This window comes from Oratosquilla oratoria, chromosome 18 (genome assembly GCF_046742065.1).
Source record: "Oratosquilla oratoria isolate Oo_2021 chromosome 18, ASM4674206v1, whole genome shotgun sequence".
NCBI classification, from domain to species: Eukaryota; Metazoa; Arthropoda; class Malacostraca; order Stomatopoda; family Squillidae; genus Oratosquilla; species Oratosquilla oratoria.
This window is the reverse complement of record NC_134794.1, coordinates 9,825,431-9,846,126: the sequence shown is the minus strand read 5'-3', so window position 1 is coordinate 9,846,126 and position 20,696 is coordinate 9,825,431. Positions and strand designations below refer to the sequence as shown.

At 39.4% G+C, this 20,696-nt stretch overlaps 2 protein-coding genes across 9 annotated transcripts in view; one reads left to right on the top strand and one right to left on the bottom strand.

Annotated features, from left to right (window-relative positions):
• LOC143035057 (E3 ubiquitin-protein ligase RNF181-like) overlaps positions 1–20,696 on the bottom strand; it is a 48,763-nt gene that overhangs the window by 11,173 nt on the left and 16,894 nt on the right. Inside the window, exons 1-2 of one of the 3 annotated variants that reach the window (XM_076201545.1) lie at positions 5,594–5,731; positions 2,183–2,301 (exon numbers count right to left, since the gene is read on the bottom strand). In XM_076201545.1, coding sequence (XP_076057660.1) covers positions 2,183–2,290 — 108 coding nt within the window. In that variant the 5' untranslated portion in view covers positions 2,291–2,301; positions 5,594–5,731. Of the gene's footprint in view, positions 1–2,182; positions 2,302–5,364; positions 5,387–5,593; positions 5,732–20,696 lie in introns of those variants that run through there. The other 2 variants (XM_076201547.1, XM_076201546.1) reach the window with 2 other exon arrangements.
• Positions 5,475–20,696, top strand: part of LOC143035052 (uncharacterized) — a 27,135-nt gene continuing 11,913 nt past the window's right edge. The window contains exons 1-8 of one of the 6 annotated variants that reach the window (XM_076201535.1): positions 5,475–5,492; positions 10,200–10,345; positions 13,737–13,871; positions 14,126–14,200; positions 19,039–19,137; positions 19,366–19,473; positions 19,613–19,837; positions 20,202–20,351. In XM_076201535.1, the coding sequence (XP_076057650.1) occupies positions 10,304–10,345; positions 13,737–13,871; positions 14,126–14,200; positions 19,039–19,137; positions 19,366–19,473; positions 19,613–19,837; positions 20,202–20,351 (834 nt within the window). In that variant the 5' untranslated portion in view covers positions 5,475–5,492; positions 10,200–10,303. Of the gene's footprint in view, positions 5,493–5,869; positions 6,187–10,199; positions 10,346–13,276; positions 13,413–13,736; positions 13,872–14,125; positions 14,201–19,038; positions 19,138–19,365; positions 19,474–19,612; positions 19,838–20,201; positions 20,352–20,696 lie in introns of those variants that run through there. The other 5 variants (XM_076201534.1, XM_076201533.1, XM_076201538.1 and 2 more) reach the window with 5 other exon arrangements.

Genomic DNA, 20,696 nt, shown 5'->3' with positions numbered 1-20,696 from the left:
ATGATATGACTGGGTATGAACCCAGCAAGAGACTAATTCAAGAGGCCTGAGTTCAATCCTAGTAACAACATGAAATTGCAGTCGAGGCTTTGACACAACAGATGTCTGGTATTGTACAATGCTTGGACAACCCCCAACCTGGACACCATGCACAGCAGCAGGACATTAGAGGGTTGGTGCAAGTACTACTACCAGTGACTGAGTTTATACCAAGGTCAAGAAATTTTCTAGAAGGCTAATGGGCTCAGAGGTAAGATTAATAGATGTGCAGTATGTTCACAAACAAAGGATCATGTTTTGAGAAAAAATTATTGACGACAAACAGTGCAAAGATCTACTTCCAAAGTTACATCACTGAAGGATATCCTGGAACTGAAGAATGTATACATCCAGAAGAACCCAACCTACAAACAACATAACTACTTGCAAAAAGGGCAGCATCTTGTAGTGGAGGTGCAAATCCATCCCCTCAGTCCTGTGGAACATTTCATTACTCCCCATTCTAGTTTTCTCAATGTAAATAGCTTACACAAGATTACACATACAAGTTTCATTAGTGATAAATTATTATATATTGTGGGTATCAGTAAAACTTGGTTAACAAGTAGTACCCTGAGCTCCTTTGTATCTTTAAGTGGGCTACCAGACATTTCATTGTGATGCCATGGTCCCATAGGGAAGCATTACGTATGTATAGGTACATTTCTAAATCCATACAATGCATGTCACTTGATAATGTATGTCCCAATTTTATTGCTGTCTACTTAACCACATGCGTTATATGTATTCTTATGATACACTGGCCCCCTTCCTATACTGATGCCAAGAACAAGAACCTTATTACACATACAACCTCATTCTGTGATAGTTGGGAAATAATCATAATGGGGGGATTTTAACTTACCCACATTGCAATGGTATGAGGATTGCATTAATATTTCCCCTCAGGATATGACATACCTTGATTGCTTCACCTTCCTTGGCCTGTCCAACGGATTAAAGAACCAACTTTTACATTATCTTGGAATATTCTGGGCCTAATATTGACTACCGAGGAAGACAGAACTGTTAATGTGGAAACTCTCCTTCCTTTTCCATGATGTTTCTACTCTCTGGTATTTTTCACATACATATTTCAAAATCAAATAATTCTGACAGTCATCCCCACACTCGCACCGAGGGCTTGTAAGAAGCAAAGCCGACACTCTACCAGTTGAGCTACCGGTTCGAGTCCAGGGACGACTGTCGGAATTATTTGATTGACAGATATTTCAAAATCTTAATGAAAATTGCCAAGACAAGACTTGCTATTAATGGCATGAGGGTTATTTAAATATTCATTTTATAAATCATAATACATCAACTTCATATACATTTTTCTTGGCAGAAATCAATGACAGAAAAAAGTTGCTAAAAGCGATACACAAACGAAGCCACAACTGCTTGAGATGCCATCTTCATTTTGATAGATGCAGAGGTTGAAGAAATTAAAGTGTGATCAATTCATCTTACCTAACCTAACCTGCACTCAGTAATGCAGTACAGTACCTGTAATTCTAGAGGTCATCAAGGTCAGTCTTCTGGGTCGTTGTTGTTAGGGATGTTGACAGCCTGTTTTGGTATCTGATTGGACTGCGGGATGTACATAGCTTTAAGAAATGCACGAATCTCTGCTACATAGCACCATTTTAAATATATGTACTGTGCGAGGTATTTACAGAAGTACTGAGGGTATATTCCAGATCCTATGGTCACAGCTTTGTTTAGTAGAGCATTTGCTCTTAGTAGGACTGGAAGGACAACATGGCATCTCAATCCTATGATTGCAGCTTCATTTGGTAGTGCATTTGTTTTTAGCAACTTTTTCTTTGTGTTATTGATTTCCACCAAGAAAAACATATTACATTGATGTATTACAATTAACAAAATTCTTATTTAATTTTTCAATGCTATATTGTGTAGGTGTGCACTTCCAAAAAAATACAGAGTACTGTACTAGGTTATAAACCTTTCATGTTCTCTGTAGTGAAATTGCTAAAACTGACTTCACAGGTTCAATCATGGTCAGAAAATCCAAATAGTTATTATGTATAACATCACTACACAGGTATGAATTTAATTATCCAACTTCAAAGTTGATCTAATACATGCATACCATATCCAAAAGCCTATTGACACTTACCTGCCAATAGCCACCATGGAGCAATAGTCTGGCAAAATGCAAAAAGTGGTCTGGAGCTTCTCCCGACCTTAAAGGTTCACAGCCATGTTCATCAAAGTAGGATGCCATGTTCTAGAAATCTGGAACAATGGGAAAATTTCACGTTAGATTTTTCTAACACCTTTTCACTCAGAGACATTTGTGGAAACCCAGGAACAATCATGTTAACCTAGGACCAAAGGTTCATGGTACTCGTGTTCCTTTCAGGGCAGAGATTGATGATCTTGGTGCCATATGCACATACCATTTACTATATGTAGTGCCTTCATCATAGCTTCATAAATTCTGGTTTGATGTTATGGCCAGTGATTAATTCCAATTAACTGTTGCTTTGACTTCCACAAAGAGAAAACCTACAGCTCCATAGTGGCTGAAATCGGTACAAGTCAATCTATGCATCTCTCTGGGAGGAAACCTTTGACTGATGTCCAAGTTGTATTATTGAAAGATTGTCTCTATGTCACTGATTGAGAGTGGTTGGGGGAGGGGAGCAGTTACCAGTTGTCAGCTCTCCATGTGAAGCATAAGAAATACAGTTGAAGTTGATTGAGATCTTCAGCCCAATCTGGAACCAGAGTATCAGCCCATTAGGGCTACATCTGATACAGGTGACAGCATTGAAAGGTATTGAAAATGGGCAGCTTTGTTATCTATCTTGTAAGACCACTACATGCAGTTACCTATCATTGGTCCCTGGTCAATTGTTCACAGTTAATTCTAACATTATTGGGAATATCATGTCACTGTCGTACAATACCTAATATTTCATGTGTTGGTCTAGTCAGTCAGGGGCGGTCTCACTAATTGCCGAACAAACTGAACAAAACCGAGAAAAGCCAAACAAAACAACAAAACCCAAACAAGGACGGGTTTTGCTCAAATGCATACATACATACATATACCAAGGCTTTTTCCCCCTTCCAAGGGAGGTAGCCAAAAAGGGAAAAGCACAAAAACACTCCCACCCATTACATCCCCAAATACACTCCACACCCCTCCCACCCTTCCTCTCATCTGAGCACCTCCTGGATGACGGGTCATCCCTGCACCCTGCCCACCGCCCTGGGTCAGAAGCAGTGTCGCAAGACACAGCACATCCACAGCAAGGCCGCTTCATTTAATCGGCGACCCCCCCCTCTCCGTCCCCCTTTGCATATGAGGCAAAGACGGGGGGGGAAATCCCTTCGGGCTGCGTCAAAATTTACTCACACATACTACCAAACCCCCCACCCCCCCGCCCATTCCTTCTCATGCAGTCACAACATCACCCATAATACAACCATTCTCCAATCACCTCTGTCTTCCGTCCTCTCCCTTCCTTCCTCAACAGACATTCCCCTCTTCCCCAAAGCCCCCTTCACCCCATCAATCCACCTCATCCTAGGACGTCCCCTCATGTTCACTCCCTCCACATCTGCCTTCCATACCTCTTTTACTAGTCTTTCTTCACTCATTCTTTCCATGTGTCCAAACCATCCTAATATTCTTTCATCAACCCTATCTCCCAAATCCTTTTTCACCCCTGTTCTCCTCCTCACCTCCTCATTTCTCACTCTATCCAGCCTAGTAACCCCCACCATACTTCCCAGACACATTCAAACTCATTCAAACTCATTCAAACACATTCAAACTCCTTCTCTCTTCTTCTCTTATGTTCCACGTTTCTGCCCCATACAGTGCTGTTGGCACAATCACTCCTTCATACAGTCTCCTCTTCGCATCCATTCCTAAATGTCTATTCCTCATTACACTCTTTAAACCACCAAGGCATTTACTCGCTTCTCTCAATCTACATTCTACCTCCACCTTCACTCCACCTTTTCCTGCTACACTTGCACCCAAGTATCTAAAACTATCCACTTCCTCCAGTCGCTCTCCCTTAATGTTCACTTCCAGTCTACTGCCACTTTCACCCCTTGTACATCTCATCACCTTACTTTTACCCACATTTATCTTTAGCTTTCTTCTATCACATACTCTCCCAAACTCTGCCACCAGCTTCCTCAATCCCTCCTCTGACCCTGCCACAAGCGCATACTTCTATATATATATATGGTTGCATTATTTGAACTATTTTCTTTAAAATGTGTGATTTCCATGTAATATGATCAAAGAGAAGTTACGTTTTTATCCTCTGCAAAATTACCGAACACAACTACGATTCATCCAGCCCGCCGTCTATGATCACTGGTGGTATGGATCAAACTACACTCTTTTAAGTTTCTTACTGTTGTGTTAAATTACATGAAAATCACACATTTTAAAGAAAAGAGTTTAAATAATTCATCTATATGCAGTCTATTACACTAATAACACAACAGTAAGAAACTTAAAAGAGTGTAGTTTGATCCATACCACCAGTGATCATAGACGGCGGGCTGGACGAATCGTAGCTGGGGTCGGTAAAATTGCAGAGGATAAAAACGTAAGTTCTCTTTGATCATATTACATGCAAATCACACATTTTAACGAAAATAGTTCAAATAATGCAACCATATATATATATATAGAAGTGTGCATTTGAGCAAAACCTGTCCTTGTTTGGGTTTTGTTGTTTTGTTCGGCTTTTCTCGGTTTTGTTCAGTTTGTTCGGCAATTAGTGAGACCCGTCAGGGATGGGTTTATCTGCGGGAAGCAGTTTTCATTAATTGTGGGAGTACTCGTGTCCTATATTATTTTTTAGTGTACGAGGTATCTATACTGTAGTTTGGTTAGGAGTCCTGTTCTAGTATTTGTTCAGAAATCCTGGTAATCCCATTTACAAAAATTCCTTTCAGTTTGGAAAGCAACTATCATGTCATCCTCAACATTTACAACTATTTTTACATAAAGGTTGGAGAGGGATGATCAAGATATTGGTATTTCATCACCAAAAATTTGGCAACAAGTTGTGTAAATTGGACATTTCATTAGTACATGCAATATTGAAAGGAGGACTCAGTATTGCCAAGTGGTAAGACTTGTATACTAATACTTTAATTATATACTTACTATACCAGTTCAATGCCTAGTTCATTCTAATAAATATTGCATCATGGTTTGTATTGGACAATTGGTTATATATACACATTGCAACGATTTCATTTTACTTAAACAAATAACTACAAATCTACATAACATGCTGGATTGCTGGTTATCATTACCAGTGGCACTGACACTAATCATAGATTAGGCACTTGTCACATACTGGTCCACACGATACAGATTACAGAACTATATTTATAATATTAGTATATTTTAAAAATAAAGATACGTACACAGTACCATTAAGGTAAGAAAATGGTTATTACCATCATTAATTACAGTGTCCTACTCTTTTAATAAAAGTTAACTAATGGATATTAATAAAGATCTAGCTTTGGAAGTACTTACACCTTGTCGCTCCTGTAGACTACTTTACGTCAACTCTTAAAGTGTCAGTTGTTGTTGACAGTAGAAATTACATCATCGTCACAACTTCGAATACTCATCATTATTCTTTACTTTTGATTATGATAGCAGGACTTTTTTTTAATTATTCTGTAAAATATTTTTAATTCCCTTCAGACATTGGTATAGAATTAGTTTATTGTTAATTTTATAATAATTTCATGCGATTCTGATTGCTTACGATTCAAATGCATTTTCATTTGCAATACACATATATCACTTCCACAAAATATATAGAGAAAAGGGAGAAATAATACTAATGCTTTGCAGTTACTACCAGCGCGAAGCTATATTTTGAAGTTAATGTCGGACAAATATTTAAATTTCCATCATTATTCAAAAAGTTTACGACAGTCCTACTTTTCACTAAGATTGCGAGTAAACAAAGTAAGATGTAAACATCGACATGTAAACATTTCCTCATAAATTGTACAATTTACATTCGAATAATGTAAGGAAATTATTGGACTATATGTTCTATGCATGGAACTGTAAGAGTACTAATATGAAATGTGATCATCACACGGAAAGAAATGGTAAAATGTATTTTTAATTATTTTACGATACGTATCATACGTCTGCTTGGTGTGTATTTAACAGTAGGTACTAAGTTTGGTTAGAAATTAGTCGATAGATTTCTTGGCAAGGATTCGCTGTAATGATGTACTATTTTTTTGTTTAGGAGTGTGTTCATAGGTGCCAACATTACATCTTGGGGTCAAAAAACTATTTTTTTGTTTAGGAGTGTGTTCATAGGTGCCAACATTGTCATTACATCTTGGGGTCAAAAACCTCGGTTTGCCTACCTGTAACCTGCTAAATTCCTAAATTTTGATCATCATCATGACATAGCATAGGGGTTTAAGAATGTTTATGTCATTACAGTGATTTTCACATTGAATGGAGATGAAATTACATGGATCAGGATCAGAGAAAGGTTCTGTTCCAGTATCACACAAACATATTTTTCACTTTTCACTTTAGGGCAGGCTTCTAGAATTTAGCATTTGAAATATCTAAATTTATGGAATGGTTAGGACTTGCCACTTGGCCTTAGAGTTAGTGGATTAGGTTAGGAGCTATTGGATATTGTAAGTTTCATGTTCATATCCATATTTATGTGATTTTGGAATCACCTAAAGAAACTTAAGCATATGTCTGAGACCTATTCTAGACTTACTTGAATGTAGATTCAGTCGTAATTCAAATTTATCAAGATTCAAAATGGCATATTATAGTTGCTTCTGGCACATAGGATACAGGTGGATTGATATATTTATATATATAAGGCCCAGGTATTAGCATTGTCATGCAGTTTATCATGTCAGTAACCAAAACTTTGATTAGATCATAGATGTGGTTGGATTATTTAGGGTTAGGATAGGTATTGCGATATATTGGACATGATTCTTAACATTTGAATTCTTGTGAAAATCTGCCACACACTACATATTGATAGCAATCACTAAAGTTACTCATTTTGCTATTGTGGGTGTGAAATATATGTTCTTTATAAAAGTATAGAAAACCAGAATGTATCAGTCTGTATTGTTAAGATCAACGATGAATCATGGGAAATTATTGGGAAGTAAAAATCAACATTTGCCTCCCCCACCTCTCAAAATTAATAATGTCAGGGATGGATTTTTAACCTGCATGCCATAGCACAATCTGCTGCAAAACATCAATCATTGTCCTACAGGAATTTGGGGAATGGTTGATTTTTACCTTGCTTCCATATAGCTACACCATAACAGATACGGTAAACCTTTGATATAACTAACCTTGATATACTGGATATCGGATATAATTGACAAAAAATCTGACTGGACAAACCCTCGCTATAATGGATAAAAATCAGTTATAGCAAGGGATCCTCGGTTATAACAGATCTTCAGATATAACGACAGACCCGTCCCCATATTGTCTGTTATATTGAGGGTTTACTGTAATTTCTAATCCCACTAATTTCCAATACCAGATAAACTAAAGGATATATTGGATCTGTCCGGTATTTCCATCAGATATAATGGATCCACAGTTGTAACAGATCTTCGGATATAACAACAGACCCCTGTCCCCATATTGTCCATTATATCAAGAGTTTACTGTATGTAATATTTTAGGGAATTGCTAAATGTAAAGGAGGATAGGGAGGGAAAGATAGTTGCAGTGGGAAATGCTAAGAAAATGAGAGTGATGAGTGAGGAAAATGGAGGAGAAATAAGGAAGGATTAAGTGAAGGCAGTTGTTAAGATGATGAAAGCAGGTAAGGCACCTGGTCTGGATGGATGCCATGCAGAATGTCTTAAAAAAGGAGGTACAGTGATGGTGGACTGGCTGGTGAGGTTATTTAATGTTTGCTGGAAAGAGGGTAGAGTGCTGGAGAACTGGAGGAGTGCCTGTATAGTTCCACTTTACAAGGGAAAAGGGGACAAGTGTGAATGTAGTAGTTTCAGAGGGATTAGCTTGTTAAGTGTAGTTGGGAAGGCTTATGGGAGGATCTTGATTGAGAGGATTAGGAGAGGAACAGAGGGAGTAATTGGTGAGGAACAGTGTGGATTTAAGACAGGTAGAGGTTGTGTAGATCAGATCTTTGTGGACAAATATGTGAGAAAGCTATAGGAAAGGGGAAGGATGTTTTTTGGGCTTTTATGGATCTGGAAAAGGCTTACGATACTATGGTAGACAGAAAGGCACTGTGGGAGGTACTGCAGATATATGGGATAGGAGGAAAGCTTCTAGGAGCTGTCAAGAGTTTTTATGAGAGTAGTAGAGCTTGTGTCAGGATTAGAAATGGAGAGAGTGAGTGGTTTGAGGTAAAGGTGGGACTTTGTCAAGGATGCGTTATGTCGCCCTGGCTGTTCAACTTATACATGGATGGGGTAGTGCGAGAGGTAAATGCAAGGGTAGTGGGTCAGGGATTGGAGATAGTTAAAGAAAATGGAGAAAAGTGGGAGGTGAGCCAGCTGTTGTTTGCTGATGACACTGCGCTTGTGGCAGGATCAGAGGAGGGACTGAGGAAGTTGGTGACAGAGTTTGGGAGAGTATGTGATAGAAGAAAGCTAAAGATAAATGTTGGTAAAAGTAAGGTGATGAGATGTGGAGGGAGTGAACATGAGGGGACGTCCTAGGATGAGGTGGATGGATGGGGTGAAGGGGGCTTTGGGGAAGAGGGGAATGTCTGTTGAGGAAGGATGGGAGAGGACAGAAGACAGGGGTGAATGGAGAATGGTTGTATATGGATGATGTTGTGATGCATGAGGTGGAATGGGCAGAGGGATGGGTGGTGAGGTAGTATGTGTGAGCAAAATTTGACGCAGCCCGAAGGGATTTCTCCCCGTCTTCTCCTTTTATGCATGGGTGGTCGGCGATTTAATGAAGCGGCCTTGCTGTGGATATGCTGTGTCTTGCGACACTGGTTCTGACCCAGGGCAGTGGACAAGGTGCAGGGATGACCCATCATCCAGGTGCTAAGATAAGAGGGAGGGTGGAGGGGTGTGGAGTGTATTCAGGGATGGAATGGGTGGAAATGATTTTATGCCTTTTCCTTTTTGGCTACCTCCCTTGTAAGGGGGAAAAAGCCTTGGTATATGTATGTATGTACTGTATGTAATAAACTTTAACCTCTTCAATACAAGTTGAATATTTTCGCGCAAGTGTTAGGCTACCTGATGTACAATTATGCATCACAATATGTGCTTTATAAGATATAAACTTACAACTGTACTATTTTCATATCTCTCATCCTCCTTTAGAAAACCATTGTCAACTGTATACTTTTTGGCACTAAAAATAATACCAACTTTTAACTTATTAAAAAATTCTTTCATTTTCTTATCAACATATATGTGCCATAGGTATTTATTTGTTTTTGGATGTTAAGCCATTTCACTTTTCTTTTTAGGTTTTAAGATATCTATTAAAAAAAAAAAAAAAATTATCAAAAATTAATGGTAGCATTGATCAGTTTATATTTTAATGAATTGATATATCACTCACCATTTATTTTTGGATAGTAATTGGTTTAAATCCAGGGGGATTGATTAAATCTTGGTGTACATGAACCATTTTTCTCATTCTTTGATGTTTGTGGCTTCTTTGCAACAACCCTGTAATGTTTGTGTTCGGTCATCAGCAAATGAGTGTTTTGATGCTGAATTCCAGGTTTCACCTTGGTAGGTTATATGAAGAGGTTAAACGGTGTTGGTGATATTATTGCTCCTTGTAGGACACCAATGTACAGTCCATTGTATTTTGTCAATGATAACTCACCAGTGCTGCTATCCTTCAGGACAATATTGTGCTAGTTCATTGGTCCTTTTCTTTGAGAGGTGTTGATGTTATGCTACTCTTCTTTGTATGCCTCATAGAAATTACAAGACCCTGACAAGTTCATTATGTACTTAGTTAACGAGAAAAAAGGTGTATCACTTTAACAAATCTGAATGACTATTTTTATCAAATATGTCTTATGATACCTTACTCTTTTACTGTATTTTTGAATATTATAACCTTCCTTAACCTATATTATGATTTTTTTCTTTAGCTAATTTGTGCATGACATATGCTTTTGACTGCATGCTATGGGAATGATACTGCCCCTAACATTCAGGACATTCTCCATCTTCCTTCTGCAATGAGCTGCCTTGCATGATATTAAAGTACAGAGAATGTATCACTGTTTTTGATGAGGTAAGAAAGTGTGAATTTTGACAGTACGGTGTATTTTCTCCTCTTCAGCAAAGAACCAAATGGAAACTACTTTACAGAGGTTGTGTAAAAGAAGGAGAGCATCTTGTTGTGGTAGTTATTATACCTGAATCACTCACATTTGCAAAACACTGCACTCAGAACACAAGTCCCACAAAATTTTTCTCTGAAAATATATTGTATATATTTGTCCTTGTGATTAAATGGTACTGTATTATCACATGTGAGGATGTGGATGACTACTTTTTCATGCATGTTTCTCATAACTCTTGTACATTATGAGGTTTGATAAAAAAGTATCACAATTTCCATTATAATTTCTTAACAATTGCACTACAGTGGAATGCTGTTAGCACAGAACAACCCAGGAACATGTTAGTCATTATTGGCTAAAGTGCATGTGAATCACCCTGTTACTCTCAGAGAACTGTGTCAGTTGAATCTAATTTGATGAATTTGAGGTCAAGTCTGATGAATGAAGATAGAGCTGGGATCCCATGAGCACAGCTCCAACCCCATGTGTTATAATTAACCACTTCAGTATGAGTAAAATTATTGCACACAGCATCGGCTGCCATATGTACGACACACCACACTACTCACATTATAAAATATAAAGTCACTGCTGTATTTCACATTCTCTTTTACTCTGAGTAATAATAAACACAGAGAATATGATCAAACCACTTTCATAGAATATGGGGGTAACTCATGTACAATTACAAAAATATATTTATAATCAAGATGCCGACACTGGCATCCTCATGTACCCATTTGTGCTTATGACACCTACATAGGCATCATCGTACCAAAGAGGTTAAGTAAATACCATGTGCATAACAGTCCAGCAGTTTTCCCTGAGATCTATTGGTAAGTCTGAGGACTGATGCTATCTACTTTGGGGTTATAAGTGTCCTGTCATTGAACCTCAAAGCAACAATTATTAGTCAAGTTATTACTGTACTAGTGAAGAATCTTGGTTTTATGGGTACGACCCTGAAAATAAGGCTCACTCTGCACACTGAAAGACCTTGAATTCTCTACAATAAAAAAGAGGATTAGTAATGATCAGGAAATGATCACAGATTAAGATTATTAACAGGTGATTGTTTACCATGGGCTTGTTCCACCAGACCAGACAAACAATATGGAGGACAAATATAGCTGTTCCAAACTAAGCACCAAATTACACAAGTCCACCATTCCCCATACTCACCTGACCTCACCCCTATATTTTTCTTTCAAAACCTATACTGGTAGTAAAAGGCAACCTTAACAGCTGCATAAGGCAGCTGAAAACTGTCCCAAACATGTATTCCAAGAATATTTCCATTAATTGAAGCTCACTGGCCAAGCCGGTTAGGGCGTTTTTACTTGTGGTGAAGGTTGAGGGAACGGCAATTCAAACCCTGCCACTGGTGAAGTTGAACCAAGGGCATGGTTCATTAAATTCCATGCTACATAGTCCTTTGTAAGGGGCACCATCCTAGCCTCCTGATAGGGGGGAGTTTGTGACGAAAAACTATATCATCATCACTTCCAGTAATGGCAGTTGTGATGGAATGTGTGATATCAAGTTTAATTGACACTGAATGCCAGAGCTGTGAATAGGTTATTTTTGGATTATTCAATAAGTCAGTCACATGACATCAACCTACAGGATGCAACAAGAAGCCAGCATGATCAACATACTACTTACACAACTTCCATAACCCACCCTATGCATAGGAATAAAAAAAAAGTACATGCAAGTGGTGGTCCTATAAGATGGATGGATACTGCCCATCTTCAAGACCCACGGACACCCTCATCTTGATCTGGAGGTTCAGTCCCCCCTTGGTCTCCAGACTGGATCAAGGATATCTCTCTCAACTATGCAGAACTGGGTGTGTTACTACTGGACAGATAGTGCGTTACCGAAAAATCTGGGGTGCATTTCTGTCAATGTGTATTATATATTATATGTATATATATATACACAGGGATTTCTTGATTTATGCGAGGGATACATTCCTGAGGGTATTGCATAATGTAAAAATCACATATAGTGAACAGTTAAGTTTTACTACTACTTACAATTTTTTACATCATGTTATTCTAAATAATCTGTGTAATATGAAAAAATTACTAGGTCTGTCCGGTAGTAACACATCCAGTTCTGCAACTATGAATATATTTCTTTGACTTTTTCACAACCAGTAATTGCTCCCCTCCTTCTACCACCATAAGCTAGTGACAAAAAATGTCCTACACCAATACATCACAAACAACAGCCCTTTTCTTTCCAGAGAGATTTATGAAAGGGCTCAAGGACTATAGGACTGGAGATTTCCAGTCAGTGACTCTTGAGGCAAGTTATTAACTACTGCACCCCACAACAGTTCCATATAGAAACATATATACATATACATCACACAACAAATTCTACTCTCAAGACCAATAAATTCAGTATTGAATAAGATAGTCCTTCGTATAAAGTCGAAAGAGAAAACATCCCCCATGACATACAAAAATAGCACATGCCCACCTATACCCATATCACCTAACACTAAAACAATACCAACACAGAACTGGCTTGGAAACAGACTTCATGTGCCTCAAATGTAGTCACTACATACACAAAAAGTAATGTCTTACACTACCTTACACTTACTGCAAACTATCTCCCATGATTGACTTCTGATCTAATCTGATGGCTGTAAGTTCCTGGGGGAGTAACAAGTCTCCTGGAAGAGATCCAGTGTTACAGATCGTTGAACAACTGGTCCTGATACTTTTTTATCATGCCTCATGTTGTTTTCCTTTGCCTTATCCGTTGTTTGTTAAGGCTGGAAAAGTGTTTTCTATCTCTTATTGTACTGTCTTTGCTGTAATGTGTACATAGCATGATAACTAACATAGTCTTTCTTACAGGGATAAATGGTGCATATACTAATCTACTCGGACAAAATTCAAAATCATCATGGCTAATGCAAGGCCCCTGCATTTCCATATGTCAAATGATTCAAAAGTTCTTATTCATGTTGCTACTCTAAGAAGGTCTTCACAAGTATGATTATATTTACACATACTGATTTTATACTTCTTTTCCAAGGAAGTTCCTTCATGGAACACTTTTTATTTAGAGTAGTAGGCTTTACAGTAGATATGCTTCAATTAACTGTCTGCAAATATCTATTAAGATATAACTTGCAAAAAGGATAATATAGTTGTGCTTTGAATAATTCTGTCTGTAAATAACCATAAAGAGACAACTTTTGTGATAATGGTACAGTATATATATGTTTGTTTGTTTCAAATATTGTATTATATCGTTCTTTTTTAAAGTTCAATATTATAAACGTGAATATAATACTTTCTTACCCATCTTCAGGACTCAAAGTTGAAAAATTATAGAAAGTTCTTGAAAGCTATTGGACACCAGCCTCCGAGAATTTGCAGTTGTGAAAAATCCATTGAAAAGAAGCACTGGATTCATGCTCCATGCAAGACTTCCAAAGCACATCAGGTAAGCAAACATGAATTTTTTAATGTATGGTAAGCTATGATATTCCTTTTTAACTCCTGTACAGGGAATTATATGTTCTTTTAGTGTGACAGTTGTCTGGTTAATCTATTTTCTTCTGTGGGGACTTTATCTCTGTTCAGCTGTGTGTGACCCCTTTGTAATGGGGTTAACATCTTCTCTCCCTATCAAGAAATTTTCATAATTCTGTGAGCATGAATTGAATATACTTTTTATCTTTGAATTAAAACATACAGGAAGAAAAACCAAGGAAAGGTTTCAGTCGGTCACTGTCGGCATTAGATGATATGAAGTCTTTACCATCAAATGAGGTAATTTACTTATGGTATTACTTTATTGTAATTGTAATAATAATAAGTCAGCTATCATATAATTTGGTCATATTACTGCATCACACTGTAATTTTTTATTGTTATGTCTATCTATGCCTTTGGGGTTACTAGGCTAAATAAAGTGAGAAACAAGGAGGTGAGGAGGAGAGTGGGGGTGGAAAGGGAGTTGGGAGATAGGCTTGATGAAAGAGTATTGGGATGGTTTGGACACATGGAAAGAATGAGTGAAAAAAGATTAGTAAAAGAAGTGTGGAAGGCAGAGGTAGAGGGAGAGAACATGAGGGGGCATCCTAGGACGAGATGGATGGATGGGGTAAAAGTAAAAGGGGCACTAGGAGAGAGGGGAATGTCTGTTGAGGAAAGAAGAGAGAAGACAAGATAGGGTTGAATGGAGAATGGTTGTATATGGATGATGCTGTGATGCATGGAAAGGAGTGGATGGGTGATGAGGGAGTATGTGTGAATGATATTTTGATGCAGCCCAAAGGGATTTCTCCCCATCTTCTCTTTTTCTGCAAGAGAGAAACGGAGAGAGGAGGTCGCTGATTAAATGAAATTGCCTTGCTGTGGATGTGCTGTGTCTTGCTGCATTGCTTCTGACCCAGGGCAGTGGGCAAGATGCAGGGATGACCTGTCATCCAGGAAGAGCCAAGAAAAGAGGGAGGGATTGGATTGTGAGTGGGTGAGTGGGAGTGGAGTATGTGGGGATGAAATGGGTGGGAGTGGATTTATGCCTTTGACTTTAGTTACTTCCTTCGAAAGGGGGAAAAGGCCCTTGGTGTATGTATCTATCTATATACATACATACATATACCAAGGCTTTTTCCCCCTTACAAGGGGGGTAGCCAAAAAGAAAAAGGCACAAAATCAATCCCACCCATTCCATCCCTGAATACACTCCACACCCCTTCACCCTCCCTCTTATCTTAGCACCTCCTGAATGACGGGTCATCCCTGCACCTTGTCCACTGCCCTGGGTCAGAAGCAGTGTCGCAAGACACAGCACATCCACAGCAAGGCCGCTTCATTAAATCGGCGACCCCCCCCCCTCTCCGTCCCCCCATTGCATAAAATGAGAGGACGGGGAGAAATCCCTTCGGGCTGCGTCAAATTTTGCTCTCACATACTACCTCACCCCCCATCCACCCGCCCATTCCACCTCATGCTATCACAACATCATCCATATACAACCATTCTCCATTCACCCCTGTCTTCTGTCCTCTCCCGTCCTTCCTCAACAGACATTCCCCTCTTCCCCAAAGCCCCCTTCACCCCATCCAACCACCACATCCAAGGACGTCCCCGCATGTTCACTCCCACCACAACTGCCTTCCACACCACTTTTACTAGTCTTTCTTCACTCATTCTTTCCATGTGTCCAAACCATCCTAATATTCTTTCATCAACCCTATCTCCCAGCTCCTTTTCCACCCCTGTTCTCCTCCTCACCTCCTCATTTCTCACTCTATCTAGCCTAGTAACCCCCATCATACTTCTCAGACACCTCATCTCAAACACATTCAAACTCCTTCTCTCTTCTTCTCTTATGTTCCATGTTTCTGCCCCATACAGTGCTGTTGGCACAATCACTCCTTCATACAGTCTCCTCTTAGCATCCATTCCCAAATGTCTATTCCTCATTACACTCTTTAATCCACCAAGGCATTTACTCGCTTCTCTCAATCTACATTCTACTTCCACTTTCACTCCACCTTTCCCTGCCACATTTGCACCCAAGTATCTAAAACTATCCACTTCCTCCAGTCGCTCTCCCTTAATGCTCACTTCCAGTCTACTGCCACTTTCACCCCTTGTACATCTCATCACCTTACTTTTACCCACATTTATCTTTAGCTTTCTTCTATCACATACTCTCCCAAACTCTGCCACCAACTTTCTCAATCCCTCCGATCCTGCCACAAGTGCAGTGTCGTCCGCAAACAACAGCTGGCTCACCTCCCACTTTTCTCCATTTTCTTTAACCATCTCCAATCCCTTGCCCACTACCCTTGCATTTACCTCTCGCACCACCCCATCCATGTATAAGTTGAACAGCCAGGGCGACATAACGTATCCTTGACGAAGTCCCACCTTTACCTCGAACCACTCACTCTCTCCATTTCCAATCCTGACACAAGCTCTACTATTCTCATAAAAACTCTTGACAGCTCCCAGAAGCTTTCCTTCTATCCCGTATATCTGCATAACCTCCCACAGTGCCTTCCTGTCTACCCTATCATAAGCCTTTTCCAGATCCATAAAAGCCCAAAAAACATCCTTCCCCTTTCCTATAGCTTTCTCACATATCTGTCTTACCACAAAGATCTGATCTACACAACCTCTACCTGTCCTAAATCCACACTGCTCCTCACCAATTACTCCTTCTGTTCCTCTCCTAATCCTCTCAACCAAGATCCTCCCATACACCTTCCCAACTACACTCAACAAGCTAATCCCTCTGAAACTACTACATTCACACTTGTCCCCTTTTCCCTTGTAAAGAGGAACTATACAGGCACTCCTCCAGCACTCTACCCTCTCTCCAACAAACATTAAATAACCTCACCAACCAGTCCACCATCACTGTACCTCCCTTTTTCAGACATTCCGCATGGCATCCATCCAGACCAGGTGCCTTACCTGCTTTCATCATCTTAACCCCTTCCATACGGTGCCGCACACGTAGGCGTCATGGACTTAGATCTCAGTGGCAGCAGCCAATGCCAGCCGTACGACGTGTCGTAATAATACTCGCATCATAAAATATAGTCACCGCTTATATCGATCGTTCTCTCTTTCACCCACGAATTTTGAATACCACAGAGAATGGGATTCAGGGCACATTTGAGAGAATGTAAAAACACAGGGGCGACTACAATAAATATAATCAAGACGCCGATATGGCAGCCTCGCGAATACACTCGCTCCCCATGACGCCTACGTGTGCGGCACCGTATGGAAGGGGTTAATAACTGCCTTCATCTCATCCTTCCTTATTTCTCCTCCATTCTCCTCATTCATCACTCTCATTTTCTTCGCACTTCCCACTGCAGCAATCTTTCCTTCCCTATCCTCCTTCACATTTAGCAACTCCCTAAAATATTCTGCCCATCTTCCCCTTACTGCCTTCTCTCCATCTGCACCTTTTACCTTTTCTTCTATACTTGATTCGCCTCCTCTTCCTCTCTTATTTTCTTTCCAAAACATCTTTTTATTACTTTCAAAATTTTCTGTCAAACTCTTACCCCATTTCACATCTGCTCTCCTCTTTGCAACCTTTACCTTTTGCTTTACTTCTCTTTTCTTTTCTTTGTACCTCTCATATGACTCCCTCGTCCTATTTTGTAACCAATCTGTGAAAGCTCGCTTCTTCTCTTCTACAACCTTTTTTGTTTCCGCATCCCACCATTCACTACCCTTTCTTCTATTTCCCCCTGTCCTTGTTCCACACACCATCCTTGCACATTTTATGACTCCCTCCTTGAACCATCCCCATTCCTCCTCCACACCCAGCTCTACTCTACCCTTTACTCCCTCCCACTCCTCCTTCAGCTTCTTTCCGTACTCCTTCTCCTTTTCCTTCTCATTCAAAGAGTTCACTCTAAGAACCTCCCTACCTTTTGTCCCTTTCCTCTTCCTCCATCTATCCTCCACTTTCAACTTACCTTCCACCAAAAAATGATCTGATATTCCCCCACCCACTCCCCTTAGCACATGTACATCCATAACTCTTCCTATCATAATCCTATTTACCACTACATAATCCATTAGTGCTCTATCTACCACCCTTCCCTCCACCACCCTCTCCCATGTGTACTTATGCTTGACTTTCTTCCGAAACACTGTATTTGCTATCATCAACTCTCTTTCTAGACACATTTCCACCATCAACTCTCCACTACGATTCTTTCCTGGAACTCCACATTTCCCAACCACTCCATCGATTGGACCATTTCCCACCCTAGCATTAAGGTCTCCCAGTACTATTACATTGACATTTCTTCCCAAATCCTCTATGCACTCATTTAGATCTATCCAAAAGGCCTCCCTTTCTTCTACACTCTTCTTACTGCCAGGCCCATATGCACTTACAAAGACCCACATCTCCTTCCCCAGTTTCACCTTCATCCACATTATCCTTGAGGAAACCTCCTTCCATTCCACTACCCATTTACCTATCTCTTCACTTACTAGAATAGCCACCCCTTCCCTCCCTCGCCCTCTCTTCACTCCTGATAACCTCCCACTTACACTCCCAAACTTACACTCACCCTTCCCTTTCAACTTAGTTTCACTCAAAGCCAACACATCCATCTTTCTTCTCACAAACATACTACCTATCTCTTCCCTTTTACTCTCATCTGTACCACATCCACGCACATTAAAAGACTCAAACCTTAGGGTGCTGCTCCGAGGCTTTCCAGCCCCTCTTATGCCTTCTTTTTTTCCTTTAGGAATTTCCCCTGTGGGGCTACAAGGAGAAGGATGCCTAGTCCCAATCCCCCTCCCTTTCTTCTCGCCTCTTACAATCCAAGTGGGAATACTTGGTGGCAGTATTCTTTTCCCCCACCACAGGGAATTCCCCCATCTATCTATATACCAAGGGTTTTTTTCCCCTTACAAGGGAGGTTGCCAAGTCAAAGGACAAGTACCCACTCCCATCCACCATCTTTTCCCCCATCTCATCTTGGCTCCTCATGGATGACAGGTCATCCCTGTATCCCGTCCACTACCCTGGGTCAGAGGCAATGCAGCAAGACACAGAATTATTGTTCTATTTTATTTAAAAAACTTAATATCATCAAATTTCACCATAGCTAGATAGTGAAGAAGAAGAGAGAACAAAAATGCATCATAGAGCACAAAGTTCAGATGAACTTCTTCAGCAGTTACATAAAGAAACTGCAGTTCTCAAGGTCAGAAGATAAATTTTTACTCTAAATTTGCAGAATCAAAATTATGATAGAGTTTATTTTTCACTTTATCATAGATTTCAAAAGCACCTGTACTTTGATTTGAAAAGTTCACCTCATTATATTTTTTATCCAATATCTTTCATGAAATATTTCATGGGACATGTTATTTTCAAGATTTAGTTTGCTGAAATATATTGGAATGTGTCAGCATAATATCCTCAATTACAGGAAGCACTTGCCAGTTTTGAGGAAGGCAAGCCATTACCTGAATATGTTAAGTCAATAGTAAAGAAGTGGTCTAAAAGAAAAAATTATGGAATTAATCAAGATGGAGAGGTATGTTTATTTTTGTCCTCTTGATTATATATTTGAAAAAACTACATGGAATGAATTAACTTTGTACATAAAGGTTCTGATGTATCATAAGTATTTATGTACTTCAAGATTGGAAACTACTGATTTTATATTTCTATAGGAAAGGTACTCAGATGGAAAAAAAGACATGAATTTTGAAACTGAGACATCAGAAGAGAAAAAGAAGAGAAGTAGTGAAAAAAATATGCTCCTACAAGAATTACAAGCCAAATATGATATAGCAATGGAGGAAGAAAAGATTTTACGTTTAGAGTTAAGCAAGATAAGTGACGAGTTGAAATTACGGGAGGGCGCCGAAAAAGAAAATTTGAAATTAAAAAAGAAGGTACAGTTTATATTCCAGCCAAGATATTTTTAACTTGTTGTAAACTAATACTTCAGAATACCTGCACCATTTCATTGCACAATAACCTGCAACCCCTTCCTCAGTTTTTTTTTTTTTTTTTTTTATTATTATTAGTATTATCAGTTACTCGCTGGTTGAGCAGTTTAGGGTGCCACAACTTGCATTGGAGGCCAAGGTAATGGCAGTTCAAAACAGCTGCAAGCAAGTTGGACCAAGGGCATGGTTAAGTAAATTACGCACTGCAAAGTCCTCTAAGGGGCACTGTCTTAGCCTTCTAATAGGGGGGTTTTGTGACATTAAACCAAATGAGTACTCTTGTATTACTTTAAAACTATATTTCCAGGTAATGAGTTTGAAGAGCCGTCTCAAGAGAAGTAAAGATGTAGGAAGAAGAGACAGTATTGATGAAGCTCAGGAGTTGCAAGGGAGGAGCCAGGTAGTCACACAGGTCCTTAAGAAAAAGTATGAAGATCTCCTGCAGTATGTGCTTAAGGTAAATGAAAACTTGAAGAGTGCTGATGTATGTCATGTACGTCTACATTGAAAGCGAATTGATGAGATCAAATACATTACAGTGTTCAAGGAGAGAGAGGTACACAAGTAAAATCTCAACTTATTTTGTCCACAAGGGACCTAAAGCAGTCTAGAAAAAGGCCTTTTTTTCCCATTATTATACATATGCACCAAAAAGTCTTTTTCTACTTATGAATAGGGTTGCCAGCCAAGTCAAAACATCCCATCATACTACCGTCCCAACCTATCCAACAATCATTTGTTGTCCTTCCAATCTTAACAACTCATGGATAAAGGGTCATCTATGTCCCCTACTACACTGCTT